The sequence below is a fragment of the Xenopus laevis genome, chromosome 1S (genome assembly GCF_017654675.1).
Source record: "Xenopus laevis strain J_2021 chromosome 1S, Xenopus_laevis_v10.1, whole genome shotgun sequence".
NCBI lineage: Eukaryota > Metazoa > Chordata > Amphibia > Anura > Pipidae > Xenopus > Xenopus laevis.
The window spans coordinates 139,167,272-139,190,260 of record NC_054372.1 but is presented as its reverse complement, the minus strand read 5'-3'; the positions used below and the strand labels follow the sequence as shown (position 1 = coordinate 139,190,260).

At 41.1% G+C, this 22,989-nt stretch overlaps 1 protein-coding gene across 2 annotated transcripts in view; it reads left to right on the top strand.

The window, feature by feature from the left end:
• LOC108707095 (tetratricopeptide repeat protein 28) overlaps positions 1-22,989 on the top strand; it is a 354,710-nt gene that overhangs the window by 82,695 nt on the left and 249,026 nt on the right. The window contains exon 1 of one of the 2 annotated variants that reach the window (XM_018244051.2): positions 17,828-19,296. The exons of the other annotated variant lie outside the window; for it this stretch is intronic. Coding sequence (XP_018099540.1) covers positions 19,270-19,296 — 27 coding nt within the window. The 5' untranslated portion in view covers positions 17,828-19,269. Of the gene's footprint in view, positions 1-17,827; positions 19,297-22,989 lie in introns of those variants that run through there. 2 annotated transcript variants of the gene reach the window in all.

The window sequence follows — 22,989 nt, the reverse complement described above, 5'->3', positions numbered from 1 at the left end:
CAAACCAGAGCCACTCCGCAGTGGTATTGGGAGAGACTGGGTACCTGGTATGTACTAGCGCAGTGCCTCCACCTAGTGGGATCTGGGAATGCATCTATGGGTGGCCCCACTAGGAACACAGTAATAAAACACACACAGTATTTGTTAAACTGAATAACTGTTTTTCTAAAATTAAATGGCCAACTAGTACAAATATCACTCCTAACCTGGTGGGAATAAGGGCCTCACTAACTAACTGACTTGTGCTAACTATCAACCTAACTAAAAGAAGGCAAAGTACTTTAATGTCCTTCCACAAAACAGTCTCTGTATCTTCATCTCTTCTTTAGGGTACTGCCCCTATAAACAGGCTACTCACTCCAAATCCTCTTTGGATGCTTTACAGAGTTCTCTTCAAGTGAGTCCAGCACATTCAGACATACAGTGTGACTACAAGCCCCTTTGGATGCTCAGATGGGAATCTCCTGCTGGTTGTTCCTTCAGTTTGGATTCCTTTCACACACTCTGTCCCTCCAGGCACAGTATCTGGCTTCCCTGCGCCAGCCTGATCCAAATGTCTGCTTTTGGTAAAGCCTCTCAGTTCTCTGGGCCTGGCAGCAGATCTCTGGCCTCTCTCTCTCTTTCTCTCTCTCTCTCTCTCTCTCTCTCTCTCTCTCTCTCTCTCTCTCTCTCTCTGTCCACCACGGTTCTTTCTGCCAGGCTTTTTCCTTCTGCTAGTATCTGTGACTTCATCTTCCTGCCAGCTAATCAGTAGCTGCTGTGTCACTTCCTGCTGCACTGAGTTCGCTGAACAGCTGGTTGCTAAGTAACAGCTTATAGCACACAGACACAATATCTATGCCTGATCCCTTACAGGGATAAGTGCAAGGGTTTTTGCACTAATTCCCTACATTTGTATACAGAGAAACATAAAGATCAATTACAACTATTAACAAGACATTAAAAGAGCAAATGAAAACACAGTTAGTTTATCTGTAAGTGTCATGGGGCATACTGAAACAGAGAAAAAGATAACTAATGATATCAATAGAACAGTTCTGTAGTCAAATGAGTAAACAGATGCAGGACACTTCCGTTACAGAAAACAGAGATGTAAACCTCCAGGGTACTGAATCCAGTGTTGGACTGGGACACCAGGGGCCCACCAAAATATCTTAGACTATGGGCCCACTCAGTACTATTTTCTTCTCCTCACTCAACCTCTATTCTCCTAATCTCTTTTATTTACATACTATAAACTATTATTCCATCTATTTAGCCTCTTTGTTATCATAAAAAAAAGGAATGGCCGTGAAATAGGCCAAATGTGTAGAAGCAGGAGGGCCCACTGACACCTGGGCCCATCGGGAGTTTTCCTGGTATCCCGGGCGGTCAGTCCGACACTGACTGAATCCAAGTGATTTTTAGCAACATGTACGTCCTGCCCCATTATAGTCAACTACTCCCTCCACTTTTGCCCAGACCACGCCTCAGTGTGACCTGGTCACTGCCCTAAACCTATTCCTTTACTTGGATGGACACTTACTACTGGACTACAGTCCCTAGCTTCTGCCAACACAGGATCAAGCACTGTGTCATGCTGCAGTTTGTATCTCTTTAACTTCCAGCCGTCCCTAGTTTAAAAGGATTCTGTCACAGGAAAACATGTTTTATTCAAAACACGTTATTTAATAGTGCTGCTCCAGCAGACTTCTGCACTGAAATCCATTTTTCAAAAGAGCAAGCAGATTTTTTTATATTTTATTTTGAAATCTGACATGGAGCTAGACATATAACAGAGTTAAAATTGCAAAACAAAAAAAAATTAAAGGAAAAATAAACCCTCTGAATCTTTGTAGTTGAGAACCTTGATCCATATTGTTAATATTCAATGCAGTTACCAGGGTGGTGAAACACAAATCTGTGTGTGTCCTGAACCATAGAAAGTCTATGTACAGATTTCTCTTGAAATTGTTGGAAAAAATTGGAGAGGGTGGGACCTTTGGGACCATTGCAAAGGGAAAATAAATGGATATATGACATACAGACTTTTATAACCCTAGGTTTGAACATTGATATTCATTTGAAAACATTTTTAAAGGACTTTTTAGAATGGTTTTAGGATTGGTATACTGTTATATTTATTATATTTTATAGAAGGTATTTATGTATTTATTTATGTATTCATTCATTGACTGAAAGTGAACTTGTGCTTTAAAGGCAAATTAAGTACTTTTGCAAGATCCTTAAATGGATCATTGAATGGACTTGCAATAGAAATGTGAAGTGTAACCATGGCAATGCAGGCAATATAAGAAAACCGTCAGGGAAAGGAAATCCACCTCTGAAGAAGCTATCCTCAACTAAATGTGTCAGGTGTGACATCACTTCCGCCTGTAGCAGAGTAGATGCACGTTCGATGGCAGAATCCATCTCTTTGTTTTGCAAAGGTTCACTTACACAATCTGCACCATAACACTGGAGAAAGTGATATTTGATATGTGCTCAGAAGTGTGACTGGAGTTGATACTAATCCCACCCGCGAGTGGAGACATGCTAAATGTTATTGTTTGAAGAAAACACTTATTGCACCTTGCTTTAATTCATTCAACCTTGTGAAGAAAGCACTATAAGCACCTTGTTTTACTTGATTATAATTTTATTTTGGAGATACACTTTGTGAAAATCACTATAGCACACAAGAAATCTGTTCATAGATTTTCTATGGTTCAAGACACACACAGATTTGTGTTGCAAAACCTTAGTGACTGCACTGAATATTAACAATATTGTGTAAGGTTCTGTTATTGGTGCTGATCTATGATTTTATCTTAATCGGGCTAGACATGTTGTCTGTTTCTCAGGTGCGCCCAGTCATGTGACTTGTGCTCTTATAAATGTCATTCAATCTTTACTGCTGCACTGCAAGTTGGAGTGATATCACTCCCCTCCTTTTGCTCTCCAGCTGAATAATGGGAAGGTAACAAGTAGAGTAGGAGAAACAATTCTTTCTGAAAGCACATGCCCAGGCACAATGTCCTGAGATGGCTGCCTATACGCCAATAATACAACTAAAACAAGATATACTCGTTGGTTCAGGAATGACATTTTCTGTGGTAGAGTGAATTATTTGCAGTGTAAACAATGTAATTTAGAAATAAAAACTACACCATAAAAATCATGACAGAATCCCTTTAAAGGAGAAGGAAAGTCATCTTGCACTTGGGGGTGCCAAATGTTAGGCATCCCCAAGTGATTGTATTAACTTACCTGAAACCCCCGGACAGGTGCTCCTATCAGCAGAAAACTGCACCGGCCTGGGGGTATACCAGTAAGCACCACGGAGCGATCCTCTTCCAGCTTCTTCTTGCTTCAAATTTCCTGAGGCAAACGCATGCGCAGTTGAACAATATAGCCGACTTTTTATTTAAAGTTCGGCATTTCATTCTATTGCGAATGCGCAACCGCATGAAGAAAGTGGAAGATGGAAGAGAAGTGCTCCGTGGTACTAACTGGTATAACCCCGGGCCATTGCAGTTTTCTGCTGATAGGAGCACCGGCCCGGGGTTTCAGGTAAGTCAATATAATCACTTTGGGGTGCCTAACATTTGGCACCCCAAGTGCATGAAGACTTTCCTTCGCCTTTAAGGATCAAGGTATTTTTTTTTTTTTAGTGGCATATCTCAAATATTTTCACATTACTACAATAATATTAATATATTGCTCTCTCTTTTGGGAAAATGAAATATGCTATTCATAACCAAAAATGTGTATAAATCCCCCCCAATAGCATTCAATATTCTCTTTTTCTACAATGTGACCGTATCAATGCAGTACGTCTCAATACCATATAGCTTTGTGTTTCTCATGCAAAGTAACTGCATTCCCATAGATTTTACAATCTAATTAGTGGTGCCCAAGATGCTGTGCAATAAAATAACGTGCTTAATTTACAAGGAAATGGCGTAAGACTTGAACTCATCTACTTCAATGTCACTGTGAGAAAGGGAGCAGTTATCTACTGCAGCTGTTGTAATGCCTATGTAGCAAATGCTTTGTGTACAAAGGTTATAACAAAAATGCAAGGCAGGATTTTCTTTTATCCGGTTATTATAAAAAGCAACGATTGTTATAGCAAACAGGGAGAAAAATGTGCTCATTCCGTGTATTACAATCACATTTTTAAAAAGATATGCTTTAAAAAGATTGAAATACCCATCTGCATTGATGTAAATACCAGCAACTCTTTATTAAGGCATTTATTATGAATTAGTTTGTTACAGGCGTGTGCGTATAATTTGCATGCATGCAGGGTACTTATATAATCTAGTGCTCTGCTGTAGCATAGCGTCTTTGCAACTGGTGTATTTATAGGCAGGGGCTATATTGTTGCTCAGGAGAGGAAACAATTCCGCTCATAGAGAAAATATGTTGACAGGTTAATTAGGTTTTCTTCTGCTTTGTACAGATTTCCAAGAGAAGCCTCATCACTGCTCATGAGATTTGTACTTTAAAGTGACAATAATGACTAAAAACACATTTCTCTATTATGAAGGGCTATATTTCATTTGTAAACATTTCAATACTTTGACAGTACTAAAGATATATCATTCCTGTGCCACTTTACAGCAGTATATTTTGCTGGCACATGTAGTTGAGTGATTTTTTTTTAAACAAAGGTAGAAGTCTGCTCCCATCAGTAGTTGTATAGATACTGTATATTTATAATACAAACTACGTATGGCCAGAAAAGGGGCTGGGTTTAAAGGAGAGCACAAAATTCATGCTTAGGTTAGAGAGGTCATTGGTACAGCTTTACTTCAGCAAGGAATAAGTAGATTGCCTTTAGTTACTACATATGTGGGTGTTTGCCCAGTTAAAGGAGACACTAGTAGAGTGGTAGGCAATTATGGTTTAAATACAAAAAACAAGCTGTACTATTTATAAAGGTGTCAATCTCATTTTTCAGCATCCTTTGTTCTACACTGCCTCAGGCATTACCCTTTAAAGACTATGGGAAGAATTCAAGTGGGGTAAAAATTGCCCTAGCCCAGTAATTGCCATAGCCTTACAATGGCCGTATGTGGGCAAATTCAAGATGCAAATTCAGGACCTTTTTGGCAGCTTATAAGACCATGTACGGAGCCCACTCGACCGATATCTGGCCAAATATCAGCTTGATCAGGCATGTTTGATTTTTATGTCCAATCGAGGACTACATAGGCTCATTTATGCGGTCGTTGTAACCTGATCGTTTGGCCCAAGGGCCAAACCCAATAACACGCAGTTTAGGGGAGCATATTTGGAGAAAGATACGCTAATTTGGCAACCAAATGAGCGGATCTTATAGGGGCCTATTAATTATGCATGGAAAATGAAATTTGTCAAAAAACTTTGTAGAAATGTTTGTAAAATAAATGGTGAATTTATCAAGGTGTGTTAATTCAAAACTTACCGCAGTTATTTTACACTGCTTCAGACCTGTGTCGGAGGAAGTTGCTCAATGAAAAATAGTGTAAAAAAAAAATTATTTTTTATTTTGTTTTTTATTCTGTGATGCATGGAGATGTGTGGCAAATTATTCCACCATTTTTTATACCACATAAAAAATCTGGCCTATAGTTGTATGCCAAAATATCTCCTACAGAAGATTTCCTACCACATGGTCCCTTTTTGAATAATACCATGATTCTGCCAGTCTCGTGGTACAATGGTAGGCATAAAAAAAAAACACAGACCATTAATGCCATTATATATATATATATATATATGTATATGTAAACTGTTTACACATACTTAAACATTTTCTTTTAATATGGTAATGTTAAACCAAAGCCTTTATTAATTGGTTTCTCATTGTCTTCAAAGAAAAGACACATAAATATAACTTTTGTGATTTACAGCATATTACTTTGTATATACTTTAATTGAAATGTTTTATCTGATATTGGATTTACACATTTGCAACACAGGAAATTCTATGACACAAAGGATATTCTACTAAACTTGTCTTATTTTGGTTATTATAGATGGAAATGTATTAAATGTTTCTATGTGGACCTCTGCTTCCCAGCCCAAGAATGCAAGCATTTTGACTGCAGCCTGAAAGTGGTCTAAGAGTTGTGTAGTGGTTGTGGGATTCAAGCTTTAAGAATGAAGAAAATGTTAAATTGGTAGAATTAGGCTTTGATTCTAACACCCAGCACTTTGGTTAAGAGGCACAATATAGCTATCTAAATGCCAACAAAAGGGAAGCAGCAAAGGGCATAAGGTGCATGACCTTTGGTCTCTATACACAGCCCTTTAAGTCAGGATCTAAAAAAGAAATTAGGCACATATGGTGCTCTTCTGAGTATGCTGTCAGGGCACAACAAATACAATCACATGAAGTTTGACACTACATTGTTGTAAATAATGATGCAGATGTGTTAGGTACACATGGGTTTGAATTCCTTAATTAAGATAAATGCTGTGAAGTGTTTTTTCCATGGTCCCATTAAATAAAGGACTGGCACTTTATCTATCAACTAGTTCAAGAGTGAGAATTGTTTTATATTTTGGTTATTTGTATGTGGGAAAAGGTGTGTTCTTTGAGTAATATTACAGATATTTAAAACAGAAGAATGCAAAAAACCTTGGACTAGACAGGGATACCTAGTCTGCAAGCCTCCAGCTATTTATTTAGCCTAGTAGAAGATGTGAAAGATTTACATTTGGAGCAGAAACTATAATAGGATTCCTTAACACCATGCCCTAAAGGTTTTTAATCCGCTGGTCACTTTCACACTGCACTATATAACGAAATATATAATTCACCAGTAGCAAGACTTTTTCCTGTCCTTAATCTTTGATCTGGACCAGTTGACCTTCATATGAACAGCATGGACAAGCAGAAACATATTACAGGCAGGTGCTACACCTGAATAGCTGAAGAATAACATTTGTGGATGATACAGGCATAGTTAACAAAATAATAGTACTTACAGAAGCCATATTTGATTGGTAAAATGTCATAATTATAATTGAGGCACACTGTTGTCTTTTTTTTTCTTATGCTGAGAGATATTCTAGAGGTTTGAATTTGATGATTAGTTGTATTTTACAATATCTGCCTGTATGTAGCAACCTGGTGCAGTATGTGATCAAATACTTCAAATGGGGGCTATACTTAAAGGGGAAATATAGGTGAATAGAAAATTGATCCATCCATGCATCCATTTATGCATCCATCACTTGTTGAAATAAAAGCAAACATTGAAATAAACCTTATGTAAAAGCCCTGTCTTTGTGAGCCCATACACCCACAGTGCCAGTGTCACTTGCTCTATATGGAACGTATCCAATCCCTGTACAGTTGGACTTCGTAGGTAGGATTTTGTGGGTTCTGATAGCAAACCTGATAGCAAGTAGTAATTGGGCATATTCTATAGTACGGAGCGAAGACAGCTTCATTTCAATGTTTAGGAAGACACACCTATCTCCCATTTTTAAGTTCCGATATGAAGGAGTGAGAAACTCCAGGGTGCATTGTTTAAACACATGTACTCTATGTAAAAAATAGATCAAACATTTTTAAAGCAAGCAACACATATATAAATCCTGTTAGAATCAACACACATGGATTTCATCAAGGATTTAAAAGTGGCAGAACAAAAAGAAGATATGGAAGACGTTCAAGGGGCACCTAGTCACATGCGTGCTGTATATCTACCAAGACACAACAACATCAACAATCTGTCCTAACCTATTCATCTGAAGTTGATCAAACGTTGTACTTGATAAGTCATGGTGCTGTACATTAGCTACATTTTAATCATCATTGTATTTTTATTTAACATCTACTGTTTATTTGCCACTGTGTTTTAAATTCTCAAATGTTAACATCCCATCACACATTTCTTGGATCAACCAAAAATATTCTTAGGAAAAGTCTGTAGAGTCTGAGGAAAGTTAAAATAACCAACAAAAATACAAATTGGAAAAAATCTGGAAGCAATTTGGATAATGTAATGAAAATGTAGTGTTCCTGGCACTGAGCAACATATTCATATAATGTTACTGGATTTTAAAAATAGTTACAGGAGGCAGCAGTTTCTGTTAACTGTATTGGTAAATGTTAGCCAGGTTCAGCTTTTAGGCCCTGCATTTTGATTGGGTCACAATAATACTGTCAACACAAAAATGTTCCTGCTATTTTCTAGCATTCAGACGCAGCCATCTTTGATCGTAATGGCTTTTACGTGTATAGTATGTTTGCAGTCTTTACTCCCATGCTGTAAATTAAAGCTACTACATAAGGCCATGGAAGCATGTGTTTTGGTTGATATTCCTATTTGGCTTTGTTTTTCGACTGTTCTATTGCACAGTGGAAAAATCTGCACTTTTATGCCTTATCCTGCTGATGACAATAATAATAATAATCATCATCATTGCCATCAGTGTACTTTCCTACAAAGAAAGTACGGGGAATTGGCGAGTAGATGTTAGAAGGTTAGTAGAAATAGTAGAAATACTCATATTACATATAGATAATTAGGAGAGAGATGATTGATTAAGAGCAGCAGAGTAAAGCTGGCCATAGATGTAAAGATTTTTAAAAGATCCAATCGTTATCGCGAGACCACGATTATCTCGAAATGATCGTTTAAATGTACGATGTGTCTATCAACTAAAAAGACCATTTCCGGCAATATTGCCAGGAAAACTGAAGAGTGGCTGCCTGCTTGGCACTGCAAACATAGATAGATTGCACTGGGGCCGATAAAGATTTTTAAACCTGGCCGATCAATTTTCTGACAGATGTCGGGTGAGAAATCGTAAGATGTTCGATCGTTCGAATCCCACTAACCGCACGATAATTTGACAGATTGGTCAGACTGGGCTGAAATCGGTCAGTCACCAAAAAATAATTGTCACGTCTATGGGGACCTTTAGAGCAGGTCTTTACAATTCACAGAGTAGCAGATAGAACACATCACATGCAAACATGGGTCATAGGAGGCATATTAGCACCTTCTCTCTGACGATCATTATATAGACAGCCTTGCAGTTACTGAAGTACTACTAATAAACCTCAACATGATGGGGCAAATTTACTAAAGGGTGAATTTGCCAGCGTGACGTCATTTCAGAACTTCTCCGATTTACTAACGGCGCAGGCGTTAAATTCGCTAGCGAAGGAGATAGACTCTAGCGCTACTTCGCACTCTAAAGCCAGACAAATTTTCGCTCTGGCGAATGGACGTAACTACGCAAATTCACTAAGATGCGGATTTTACTAAACGTTACCTCAGCGCAACTTCGCAAGCGTTCGGAACCCTGGACGCAACTTCGGGTTTTTGTGAATTAGCGGTGTCCTGGCAAATCTACAGCTGGCAAAGTGTTGTAATGTCAGCGAAGCCGTCGCTGGCGCAATTTCTGAGGTAAGTAAATTTGCCCCCATGTGTTGTAGATCAACAACATCTGGAGATCTGTAGGTTACATGTTCATGAACTAAACTGGAAACCTAACTTGGAAGATAATTTGTCAGTCATTACCTGTAGGAAGTCATGGTCGAGGAAGCATTACGGAAATATTTGCTTCTCTTCTTTTATTCTATTTCTCCAAATGTTCACCGAGTAATCCTAAGGGCCCTTTATAAAATAAAAGGGTGACTTCAATGTACAGCAGCCAGATGTGAACACGCTTATATGTACATACACATAATAGGCTAATTGTGTCATTAAAGGAAACCAGTAGAACCCGCACTCCCCATTTTGATTAATGCTAATAGTGGCATGACTGCTTATTGCTGATAATGGGGGTCAAGGGTTGCCTTGGTTTAACCCATTATTTCATATTATAAATATCTGGCAGCTTATTATTGTTTAAATGAGTTTTTAGGTATTACAAGTTATCCATCCTAACAAGGAGAGACTCTATGGCAACATACTCTATGGCAACATAGACATGGAATATGTGTGTGCTTTTAACCTTGAAAATTTTATTTGAAAAGTATATATAATTGCAATTTTTGCCAGTTACCATTGCAAACCACACTTACAATGAATTTGCCAATTTAAAAAGTATGCATTTTATAAATTTCATATGTTGTAGTGTTTAGAAGCAATCAGATATGTGCTTATGGTTGCTTTACTACCCTGTGCAAAGGTACATTTTCACCAAGTGTCAAACATATAAATCACAATACTTAGGGCTATAATGTGCTTCCATAGACCAACTATGAAGAATACAAATTTCAGAATAGTCAAGAAAGATAATCTCAGGAAAGGGCACAACTAAGCTGAGTTGTTTTGCTTTGTAAAATACAGTACAGTATCTAATTTGTGTAAATGACCTTGGTTTTTTGCTAAGGATTTCTCATAGGACCACTCTTCTGAGATGATTGTCGACAAATTTGTTAGTTGACCCCAATATTAATTTGAACCTGTATCAAACACAAGAGCATTGTGCATGTGGTTGAACTGAACACTAACTAGAGGACTTCATCAAATGTACAAATATATATTTTCTTACTCTGTTTTCCATCTTCTTTCCTATATAATGATGATGATGTACATTTTTCTAATTTTCTAAAAATATACATTCGTTTTCAGCACTATGCTGTATAATGTAAGAATCAATATTTGGTATGCAGCCATAAACTTCAGTTAAGACACATAGGCTGCAAGTTGGCTGTATTTATGTAATTTTTTGCCAACAGTGGAAGAGTCCACTTTATATCATTGTACTCCTCTTCTACACAACAGACATCTGTACAAAACACCTGCCTGAAGCAGGTTATAAATGTCAGGTTACTACTACCCCTTGCATCCACACCAGTCACTCACCCTAGCAGTGGCATAACTAGAGTTCTGTAGGCCCAGATGCAGGATCTGCACCCAGCTCCCACTCTCCAGATGCACACATGCATGCAAACCTTCATTTAATATGCTCCATCTTTGTGCTGCTGTATCTCTGACAGCCCCAGTAAGGATTGGTCATGTGGAATCCTCATGCACCACTCCCAGTGGATGCAAGGTGTATGCACCTTGCTTCTTAGTAGTAAATTAAATACACTCGTACTTCCAGGCAGGTAAAATGTAAAAACAACAGATCCCTGCGAGGAGCTTGTTTGCAAGGAGGAGTTTGCACACAATGGGGGTCATTTATCAACACTGGGCAAATTTGCCCATGGGCAGTAACCCATGGCAACCAATCAAATTGCTGCATTCATTGTTCTACTTTCAGCTGGCTTTAAACAGCTAATCACTGATTGGTTGCTATAGGTAACTGCCCATGGGCAAATTTGCCCAGTGTTGATAAATGAGCCCCAGTCTGTTTATAAGAAGTGTAATACTCACACAGCTTATAGTCACAAAATTGCCTGTGCCAGAACCTGCTTTCTACAACATTCATGTCCCTAGATGGAAACTAACTGCTGGCAAAATTATATTTGTATACTTTTTTTCTGCACACATCAATAAATCTCAGTATGTTGTACAATGCGCACAGTCTTGATTGGCAGGGTTGGTCTCATTCCCCTTACAAATGGCTTTTTAGTCTTACAAATGTCTAAATACTGTATTTGAAAATAAAACCTTGACATTGCAAGGATCTGCAGAAGTCATCTTCAACTGTGTGAAAGTTGAACAACCCTAAATCTTAAGTAATCTGTTCATTAAGCAGCTACAGTTTATCTCTCTCTCTATATATATGAAGAAGTTGCAATGAAAATATTACATGGAAACTAAGCAGCATTATGCAAAGCAGTTCTAGTTTCCAAACGCAGTATCAGAGGCGGGCCACGCTGGCCAGGCGCCCTAGGCAAGCCGGGCAGTAGCGGCGCCTCCGCGAATCTGTGCATGCGTGAATCTGCCTGCGCGTGCGCGAACCTGCGCTCGCGCATGCACAGAAGAGGAAAAGACGCGATAACAACCAAACAGTCGGGAACCGGACTTGGGGTAGGCGACAGAGGAGGTACGCAGGGCCGCCATCAGAAATCACGGGGCCCCACACAACAAAATTTTCGGGGCCCCCCTCACGACACCTCCCCTAACCACGCCCCTAACCATGCCCTCACCTTAACCACGCCCCCTCACCACAAAGGTCACATTCACAAACTGTATGGTGGCCCTGCAGTATGGGGCTCAGGGGCCCTGCAGTATGGGGCCCAGGGGCCCTGCAGTATGGGGCCCAGGGGCCCTGCAGTATGGGGCCCTGCAGTATGGGGCCATGGGGCCTTGCAGTATGGGGCCATGGGGCCTTGCAGTTGCAGTATGGGGCCATGGGGCCCTGCAGTATGGGGCCATGGGGCCCTGCAGTATGGGGCCATGGGGCCCTGCAGTATGGGACCCAGGGGCCCTGCAGTATGGGACCCAGGGGCCCTGCAGTATGGGGTTCAGGGGCCCTGCAGTATGGGGCTATGGGGCCCTGCAGTATGGGGCTACGGGGCCCTGCAGTATGGGGTTCGGGGGCCCTGCAGTATGGGGTTCGGGGGCCCTGCAGTATGGGGTTCGGGGGCCCTGCAGTATGGGGCCCAGGGGCCCTGCAGTATGGGGCCCAGGGGCCCTGCAGTATGGGGCCCAGGGGCCCTGCAGTATGGGGCCCTGCAGTATGGGGCCATGGGGCCCTGCAGTATGGGGCCATGGGGCCCTGCAGTATGGGGCCCAGGGGCCCTGCAGTATGGGGCCCAGGGGCCCTGCAGTATGGGGTTCAGGGGCCCTGCAGTATGGGGCTAATGGGCCCTGCAGTATGGGGCCATGGGGCCCTGCAGTATGGGGCCCAGGGGCCCTGCAGTATGGGGCCCAGGGGCCCTGCAGTATGGGGCCATGGGGCCCTGCAGTATGGGGCCATGGGGCCCTGCAGTATGGGGCCATGGGGCCCTGCAGTATGGGGCCATGGGGCCCTGCAGTATGGGGCCCAGGGGCCCAGCAGTATGGGGCCCAGGGGCCCTGCAGTATGGGGTTCAGGGGCCCTGCAGTATGGGGCTAATGGGCCCTGCAGTATGGGGCCATGGGGCCCTGCAGTATGGGGCCATGGGGCCCTGCAGTATGGGGCCCAGGGGCCCTGCAGTATGGGGCCCAGGGGCCCTGCAGTATGGGGCCCAGGGGCCCTGCAGTATGGGGTTCAGGGGCCCTGCAGTATGGGGTTCAGGGGCCCTGCAGTATAGGGCTATGGGGCCCTGCAGTATGGGGCTATGGGGCCCTGCAGTATCGGGCTATGGGGCCCTGCAGTATGGGGTTCAGGGGCCCTGCAGTATGGGGTTCAGGGGCCCTGCAGTATAGGGCTATGGGGCCCTGCAGTATGGGGCTATGGGGCCCTGCAGTATCGGGCTATGGGGCCCTGCAGTATGGGGTTCAGGGGCCCTGCAGTATGGGGTTCAGGGGCCCTGCAGTATGGGGTTCAGAGGCCCTGCAGTATGGGGCTCAGGGGCTACATTGGTGGCTCAGGGGCTACATTGGTGGCTCAGGGGCTACATTGGTGGCTCAGGGGACTTACCTGCTTGTGCTGGTGTCTTCTTCTTCGTCCAGGAGGGTCTTCTTCGTCGTCTTCACCGTCCGTTCGCTGTCTCCAGGAAGCACGTCCTCCTCCAGCGAAGTCCTCGATCTTCTGACTGCAGGCGGCAGGCGGCGGCGGCGGCTTAAATAGAGTTGCGCCCGTGCGTACTGACGTCACGCGTACGCACGGGACGCAGCTCTGAGAGGAAAAATGCAGGGCAGAGTCAGGTCGCGGCCGGGCCCCCTGGAAGCGGGGAAATCCACCGGGCCCGGGAGGACTGTCCCCCCAGTGACCCCCTGATGGCGGCCCTGGAGGTACGTACCTGGTGCCCCCCCCCAGCTTTGCGCCCTAGGCATGTGCCTACTCTGCCTACCCCTAGTTCAGACCCTGCGCAGTATATTAAGGGGCTTATTTATCAAAATCAGGGACAAAATTGATTGAAAACCTGAATCGTAGGATCTTTTTTTCTACCAAAACGCTTGATTTTTTTGGGCTTTTTCCCGAAAAGCCAGAATTTTTGGCCTAATTCCAGTGCAGATCACAGAAACTTCCAAATAAAATATGGACCTCTCCCATTGACATATACAGTATATAACATCTCAGGTCTGAGATGCAGGATTTTTCCGCTAAAAGTTCGGATTTTATAGTAAAAAAACTCAAATTTTTACAGTTTTCAACATTAGGACTTTAATAAATAACCCCCTAAGTGCATGGCTTTGTGCAATAGTTGACTAAGCAGAGTAAACTATGGCCATCATTTTGAGAAATTTACAATGATTGGAATTCCACTATAAGTGCAAAATGTATACTTTCAGTAAATTCATATTCCCTCAGTCCCCAAAGTAACAGGGAAAGTGAAAGAGACTTGTCTCTAGTAGGAAGCCAGTCCCAGTCCCAATATGGTTTTAGTGTATAACATGCAATAACAAAATAACTCCGTTCAAAAAAATGCTGCCTCTCAGGCTGATGGAAAAGGAATTTTCGGAAAGTATAAATTATTAATTTTCCTCATGACCAAATGCAACACTAATTAGGGAAATCCAGAACTGTGTATCAGTGGGATTAAGAGGAACAGCAAATACAACCAAGTGAACAAAATCTGCTTTCCCCAGATACCCTGGTCTTCAATTTTTAGTGTTTATCAAAAGTATGACAGCTTAACCTTGACTTCATCTTACAGTTCTGGTCAAAAGACGTGCACGACGCCTCTGAAGCTGAAACCACACAGATGTATGTCCTCTAAAGCCTTCAAAATCATCTGTCTTGAAAGTCAGATATATAGGGCAGGCAGATTATGGCACACACAGGGGGCATAGGGAGAGGAAGCAGGCCCTGCGGGGGGGGGGAGCAGAAGGTATAGGGGGCCCCATGAGGCCCTAATTAATGGGCAATTTCAATATGTATTGGTAAACCAGGACAACCTCTGGATATATTGGTTGGCCTAAAATGTATTTGTTGTGGGGCCCAGTAACATCTAGTTACGCCACTGAGTGTACGGCCACCTTAAAGATGACAGTTTTTGTCTAATGAGGCAGGTAGAGGCTGAGCAAAGTGTTTAAGCACAAGGCTAAACACCCATTCCATAAAAGAACCTTGACACTTGCTTGCTTTAATGAACTAATGAACTCATCAAGGTCCACGTTTGGACTTAATATTCCAGGAACCAAGTGTTTAGAGGATCCTTCTTGAAGAACGTCCAGGATTGAAAAAACCTAAGCCTGTTTGGGTTCACTTTATGACTAGATCATAAGGTACAAAAAGTTGTCCAATGCCTGTGATACATCTTTTTCTATACCAGTTTAAAGTTTTGGGTCTGACTGAAAGTATCCAGGACCTTTGACTTGCTGTTGATAAAATTAACTTCTGCAGCTTCGTGTTTTTTCGACGTCACAATCAGGTCTATGTGATAGGTGTTCAACTTGATAGATTGATCTCTTCTATCAGCAGTTTACTTTCTACAATTGGTTTGTGGTGGGGGAGGTCCATGCAGACATTGGTGGCTCTGGAATATTGATAGACCCCTTAAGCTATCTTAAAACACAAGTTTTCTATTCTGATATTCTAACAGTGTATAAAAACATTTCGGTTCCCTTTCCTCTGCCCTTTGAAAATTCCCAGGCAGATATCTTATACTGTATTTCCTATAAACAAAATACAGACAATGTCTGATGTACTGTATGGTAGTACAGACTCAATAAAATGGCAGGAACAGTTTGTTATGCCACTACAAGGAGCAGAAAATTGTAACTCAGGCATTGGGCACTTACTGATAGGCAGAAGGCAATCATTGTGAAGGAAATGCATTAACTAGTTGCAAATTCATCTGCAGAGCAATGCTACATTGTAATGGGTAGAATAGCATCACAATGCGACTGTATGATTCTGACAAAGATTACTGTCTGCAAGCGCTTTGTATCTTCTCACTGTGTCTGCATGAGTTTCCTACAGGCAATCTGATTTCTTCTCATACTCCAAAAACATACATGCAGGTTAATTGGCTCCTAATGAAATTGACCCTAGTGTGATAGGGACCTGAGACTGTAAACTCCATGGGCAGGCAGGGGCTGATCTAAATGATGAGCTATCATTGTAAAGAACTCTGTAATGCTGAGCTTCTTGTATAATAAAGTATTGTAATAAATAACAATAATACAGTCATACAGCCTTGTTATTGAACAATACCACATTTTTTTGAACATCAGTGTATTTTCCCCTAAATTTGTCAATTTTTTTCTAAGAAAAAAACATTTTATGAAATAAGATATTTTAGTTGTCCGACTTGGCTCGGTTGAATATCCGGAATCCTGTTATCAAGAAATCTCCAAATTATATCTCCCATAATTAATCAAATGATACACATTTTTTCAAATGGTTTTCTTTATCTCTGTAGGAATGCTTTTCGAAGGGTTAATAAAGGATAAGATACTGGACCTTATAGCAAATCATAATTCTATGAGTTTGTGCCAGCATGGATTTATGCATAATAGATCTTGCCAGACTAACTTAATTTCTTTTTATGAGAAGGTGAGCAGGAACCTCGATTCTGGGATGGCAGTGGATGTGATTTACTTAGACTCTGCTAAAGCATTTGATACAGTGCCACACTGGTTAAATTAAGGAATGTTGGCCTGGAACATAGTATTTGGACCTGGATAAAGAACTGGCTAAAAGATTAGAAAGAGTGGTGTTAAATGAAACATTTTCTAATTGGACCAGTGTTGTTAGTGGAGTATTGCAGGGTCCTGTACTAGGTCCTTTGCTTTTCAACTTTATTAATGACCTGGAGGTGGGCATTGAAAGTACTGTTTCTATTTTTGCAGATTATAGGTTCTTATTATTTTGCAGAACTATAGGTTCCATGCTGGATGCTGCTACTTTGCAGAGTTGCAAAACTGTGCAGCAAACTGGAAAAGGAGGTTCAGTGTTGATAAATGCAAGGTTATGCACTTTGGCAAAAATAATATAAATGCAAGTTTTACATTAAATGGCAGTGTGTTGGGAGTTTCCTTAAAGGAAAACTATACCCCCAAAATGAACACTTAAGCAACAGATTAAGAATCCTACAAAACTGGTCTATATATTTAAGTAAATCTTGCCCTTTTATATCTCATGCCTTGAGCCACCATTTCGTGATGGTCTGTGTGCTGCCTCAGAGATCACCTGACCAGAAAAACTACAACTCTAACTGTAACAGGAAGAAGTATTGAAGCAAAAAACACCACTCTGTCTGTTAATTGGCTCATGTGTACGGAATGTATTTTAGGACATCCTACGGCGAAATACCCTTCCTTCCTGAGATGTCCTATGCCTTCTGAATGGCGCATCGGGTGCTTTTACCATCACTCATCGTCCAAATCTGCAGTCAAACCTCCGTCCTCTACCCTCCCTTCTCAGCCGTCAGTCATGCTAACTCCGCCATCAGCCTTCAGCCCTTGGATAGATATAATATCAAAGGCTATTATGAACAGTGTTGGACTGGACAAGGGGGGCCCACCGGGTTACTAACCTCCGGGCCCACCTGCATTCATGTGTGATCGTCAGCGCGCACGTCGGCACGGGCGACGCAATCGGGGACGGGGGGCTGGGCCAGCGTGGCCCACCGGGTTTTTTTCCGGGCCCAGTCCGATGCTGATTGTGATACTAAACTCTATTGTAAGTATAGATAATGGTATATTCAATTTATGTGAAAGTGTGGAGGGGTGTGTGTGGATGCTGGGTTTTCATTTGGAGGGGTTGAACTTGATGGACTTTGTCTTTTTTCAACCCGATTTAACTATATAACTATCCAAATTACAGAAATTACAGCATTCTGGATAACAGGTCCCATACCTGTATTTGAAAATCAAATTGGAAAAAAAATGACACTAATTTAAAGGTATAAGGATCTAATCTCTACACTGTGGGTTAAACCCATTTATGTATAACATTTGTTATCTTTAACATAGTTCTGTAGCATTCTATAGGCTTGATAGGTGGGGTTCATTTTGCACCAGTGTAAACTGGTGGGTTGTAGGGCAGTGGCACATGGGGACATTTGTGGCCAACAAATCTCCCGAAAATGCCTCTCCATAGGAATTAATTTAAATTGCTGGCGATATGACCAACATATCGATAAGTCCCCCAAAGTTCTTTGGAGGCAATGTTCTTCTTATGTTACAATTCCTATAGCCCCTCTTATCAAAAGCACTGATGGTTGCCTGCTCCTAGGTTAACTCCCTTAAAACTATGTTTAGGTTAGGTGGTTATATGTAAAAATCTGAATTCTTGTATATACGTGCATTAATTGAAGAGCCAAAAGTATGTTGCATTGTAAAGTGCTTGCATGCAAAAGTGCTTTACCTTATGGAGGTTAAAAGATCAGAGTGCTGCTGGAGCATTGAATGCTGGAGACACATGAGAAGAGCTTACTAGCAATAAGACCCTGAAGCCTGTGGCACTGTCTTGAGCAAGGCAGTGCAGTCTCTGCATATACTAGAAGGGAAGGAAGTCATTAGTGTAGAGGAGTACATTTTGTTGCTGTTGCAGGATTTCCTTCCAGCGTTTCCCAACCAAAATTCCATGGTTTTTAGGGAATTTTGTTGTTGTTTCTGTTTTTAGTTAATTAAGAGCCCTTAGAAGTGTCCACACAGCACCATTCCTGCTCACATTGCTCTCAGGATCCCAGGCACAGCAGAGCAGCAGATTTTTCATCTCTTATGGGACCGTACCTTGGAATTTACTTTTTTTTGGAGGAAAGATGCAGGAAGGCGGCTGTAAATCTTAGCACACAACTGCAAAGCTGCTCTGAGGACAGTGAGTTTCACAGAAGAGGGGATCGGACTTGTTTGTGAGCAAATCAAATGTATGCTGGGCAGCCTGAGCCAACAGGACACTTCTGGCTTTTGGATTGCAGATGTGAGCATTTATGACAAAAGAAAACTGCTGTAATCTGGGCTACAACAAAAAAAAGGGAAGAATTTTCTGACAGTGTTGCCTGCATTCACTTAGCACCATGAAACCCTGGATGTTATATCACAGCAGCATACTGCCTTCGCTCCTTCTATGATCCTCCGAATATTCTTATTATTTTGGCTTTTCTTTAAAAAAAAAAAAAAAAAATCTTTTCTATTTTGGATTGGGCAAGGAGGAAACTGGAATCACTGTCTCCATTATTTTTCTATTGCTTTTTTAACATCTTGGTTTACAAAAAAAAAAAAGTAAATATGTTCCCTGTTTAAAGGGGAAAGAAGCATGACTATCACCAACTGTATAATCCTCATTTCTGCACCTATCTCTCATATATCTTGATGTTCAACATTTTTGCCTACAAATATGATGAAATGGCAGCCCCGGAAGAAGGTAGGTAGCTGTGAGAGCGCAGACTGTGCTTATTATTTTATTATTGCAGTGCTTTTTCAGCTACAGCTGCTGGTTACATTTCTCCCCAGCAGGATGCTTTTCCTCCCAACTATTCATATGTAGTTGTAGGCAGCTGACCCCCGGATAACTTTTTTGCTTTTGTTATTCCTCTCCCCATATTGTATGCTGGCAGGCAGTTTAAATCTGTTCTTGTGATTTAGCAGAGTACTATGCATTTAATCTGTGTAATGCTAAGAGGTGAAAAAAGGGGCGTCTGCTGCAATCTACAAAAGGATCTCGCACTAAGAAGACTCTTGGATTATATTTAATGCTGCTGACTGCCACCAAGTTCTATTTTTTTCACCAGTTTTCATTAAAAAAAAAACTTTGGTTGAAAAACCCGGAGACATTCTTTTTATCATTTTATGATCCTATGCATCGTTTTGTTCCATTCCCAGCTTAGTATTTATGTGCCACTCTTACCATCAAGGGTTAGATATGCTGCAAGGATGTTTAAGCTGCTGTTCATCGCATGCTGCTAAACTACAACTTCCAGCAGCCTTTATGGCCATAGGATGCTGGGAATAGAAATGTAAATGCAGCTGAAAGGCTGCCGATTGTCACATGTAGAAGTATAAAGTGTCAGTTTCTAAAAATGCCTGTCCTGTTGTTATATATATTACAAAATCTGCATAATTCATAAAATAATCACTGTCCCTATGGATTCTGTTTTATTGTTGGAAGTTTAAAAAGGTTTAACTTGAAGTGTTGGTATTACTTACTAGTAAATGAAAGACTTATTGTTTATTTCTTATAAGAAGCTATTGATCGATGTAAAGTCTCAGGAATGCTATCTATAGAAGAAAAACGTATGTACAATAATCTTTGATGAACCTTTATTATTACTTATTTATGATGATGTTGCTATTGTTGTCATTTTTGGTTATCATTTGTGATGGCTACAGCCTGGGCTGCTGGATATTGTATTTGCTTTTAGCAGAAAGAACATAAATAGTTAATGGCTTTTTCTTGGTGAGTTCCTCTCGGGGCCCACTGGGGGGCGAGCACAGATGTAACAATGGAACATATGTTTTCTTAATAGATCTAAGGCAAATAGTAGCATGACTAACACTTTTGGCTTACATACCAGTGCTGGAAAAAAGGTTAAACGTCTGCTCGAAAGATGCTTACTTTAAGCGAATGCAGTGTTATGATAGCGAGTGCTGCAAAACCAATCCACAGAACTGGATTTAAGAAAGATTTGTCTGTACAGTGGAAATATATCGCAGATCTACACTGACCACAGACTCAGGCAGCAAGCTTTTATATAGGCTTTAGTGTCGGCTGCCACTACTGAAGCACAATGTGCCTGAATTCTGGGAGGAAAAATCAAATGTTTCTTCGGTGTTTTAATATTTTAAGAGTTGCCTAGAGTTAAATTGTTGATGGGATGCTCTCGGGCACTGCCTGTGGGCTTTCCAGATGCCACAATGTTATACAGAGGGAAGGAACTGTATGCTGACACTATCCCTTTTTCGTGGTGACAAAGATTTGATGCTGTGGCACATTGTAGAATCGTATACACACTTAAGAAGATGTTGTGTATGTGGATGACTTTTTGCCTAACCTGCCCACCTTATATGGCAATAAGGCGTCTACCGCAAAATAAAAATGCAGGGTTACAAGTCAGAAATTACAGGGCAAGAATCAGCATACCTGTATATCTCATGCTGTTACTCGGCCACAATACAAAGTATTTACTAGAAAAAAAGGAGTCAGGCATTCATTGTTAAAAAAAATAAACCCAATGGAAAAGTTTTACGTTGTGTGCAAATGTTTTCATCTGTGACAATGCAAGGACCTCCATATTTCCATCAGCCGTGAGCCCCGATTTCTAATTCTTGAGACCTGAGCAATTGCAATAATAGGGTATGCTCAGTCATGCATTCAGTATAGCTGTGAGATATTTTGGGAGATATTCTGTACTCTGGGAAACACCAGATACCATAGAAACATAAGAAACAACCATATTTATCTCTTCTTCCATTGTGGGTGTTAATAAGCATCACAGCCATTATTTATGGGATTCAAGCATATATTTTATGCCCTTTGACCTTATTAAACACATGCAGGGACTTGACCCTTTCATGAGGTTGTTCCATTTCATATAATGCTGATTGCAGTAGTTCTGTATCTGTGATATGAAACACAAAGACGGGATAGCCCTGCTGAGTCATATCAGATAACCATAATGCATGTATCAGATCTTATAGGGGCTGCTGGGTGTCGGAGCCGTAGTGAACATTGGTGCATTAATAAACTCGTCGCATTTCTGATTGAATGGCTGCTCGCTAAGGGTTGGATTCAAAAAGTCTGTTTTTACAATTCATGTGTGATGTAAAAAATGGTTTTGTGGGTTGTGGGTTTTTTTTAGGGCCATGAGTAGAAATAAGGAATGTTATTTTTTTGGCAACTGGAGCCAGTGCTGTCTCTGTAATGCTAAGGCCAAATGAAAATAAATATTTTCTTTAAGTATATCGTTCCACTGGTTGTGTTAATATTAAACCAAGATGCGAGTGCGATTGTGCTTACAGACTGCATATGTAGCGTCACATAGCGTCTCCCTAAACAACGTATGACACTGCAGTGTTTGCTTAATATATATCACGGATAGTTAGATTGTTTATTGTCTGAATACCCTGGGACTTTCCTCTTCCGTTTGTGAAGCTCCTTCCTTATTACACTGATATTTTATAGTACAAGATGAGACAGGTAGAATTCCCCCAAGAATACGCTCTAGACCACTGTTATTCAGACTGCTGTTGTGGGGGAGTATAATGGCTCTACCGTGTTCTGAAGGCACTGCACATTCTGTATATGAAATACAACTTCTTATTAATAAATGAAAGAGTATTTTGATCAACTTGTTATATATGTAAGCGCTTCCATCATGGGCATAACTACAAGTTACCCCACATGAAATAGTTTGAAGACCCATACATTTTGGAAAATTACAGGGCACTCGCTGTGTCCTTTCTGCTGTTGAGCCCATAGCAGTGTCTGGGTCTCCTGATTCCATTGTTACACCCCTAAATGCCATGTTCAAAAGGAGCTTTGGATAAATGCCATTGCACGTGCCATTTTTGGCAAGCACAGTTTGAAACCAAACTGCACACACAAATAAAGGCTATTTTCCCATCCCCCAAACTGCTTGAAATCAATATCATCCTTTTTCTACCCTGTCAGTGTGCCACCCAGCTATGTGCCTATTTTGCATCCAAGGGGCATCCTGCTACATGCCCACTGAAACCCAATTGCTTTATGACATTATAGTCTTTTTCATGTCTGTGGGAAAATCTTCCAACAATGAACGTATCAAGCAAAGTTAGGCTAACAAGTTACAACGCAGACAAATCTTGCTACTTTTTTCTGCCACCATTTATTTCAGAGAGCGCAGATGCTCCATGGAGTCCATTCATCATAGTGTCTCAAGTCTCTCATTGCTTTGATAATAAGGGCCTGTAGAATAACATAGGAAATCTTATTATTTATCTTGTGTGAGAGTTATAAAAACCTTTTGTGAATAGACCTCAGTGTGATTTATTACTCAACCCGAGATGTTACTTGTGGTTACGTCTCCCCATTTCATCTAAATGGCATTTTAGAAATTCAGGCAGTTGGTTTCAAATGTTA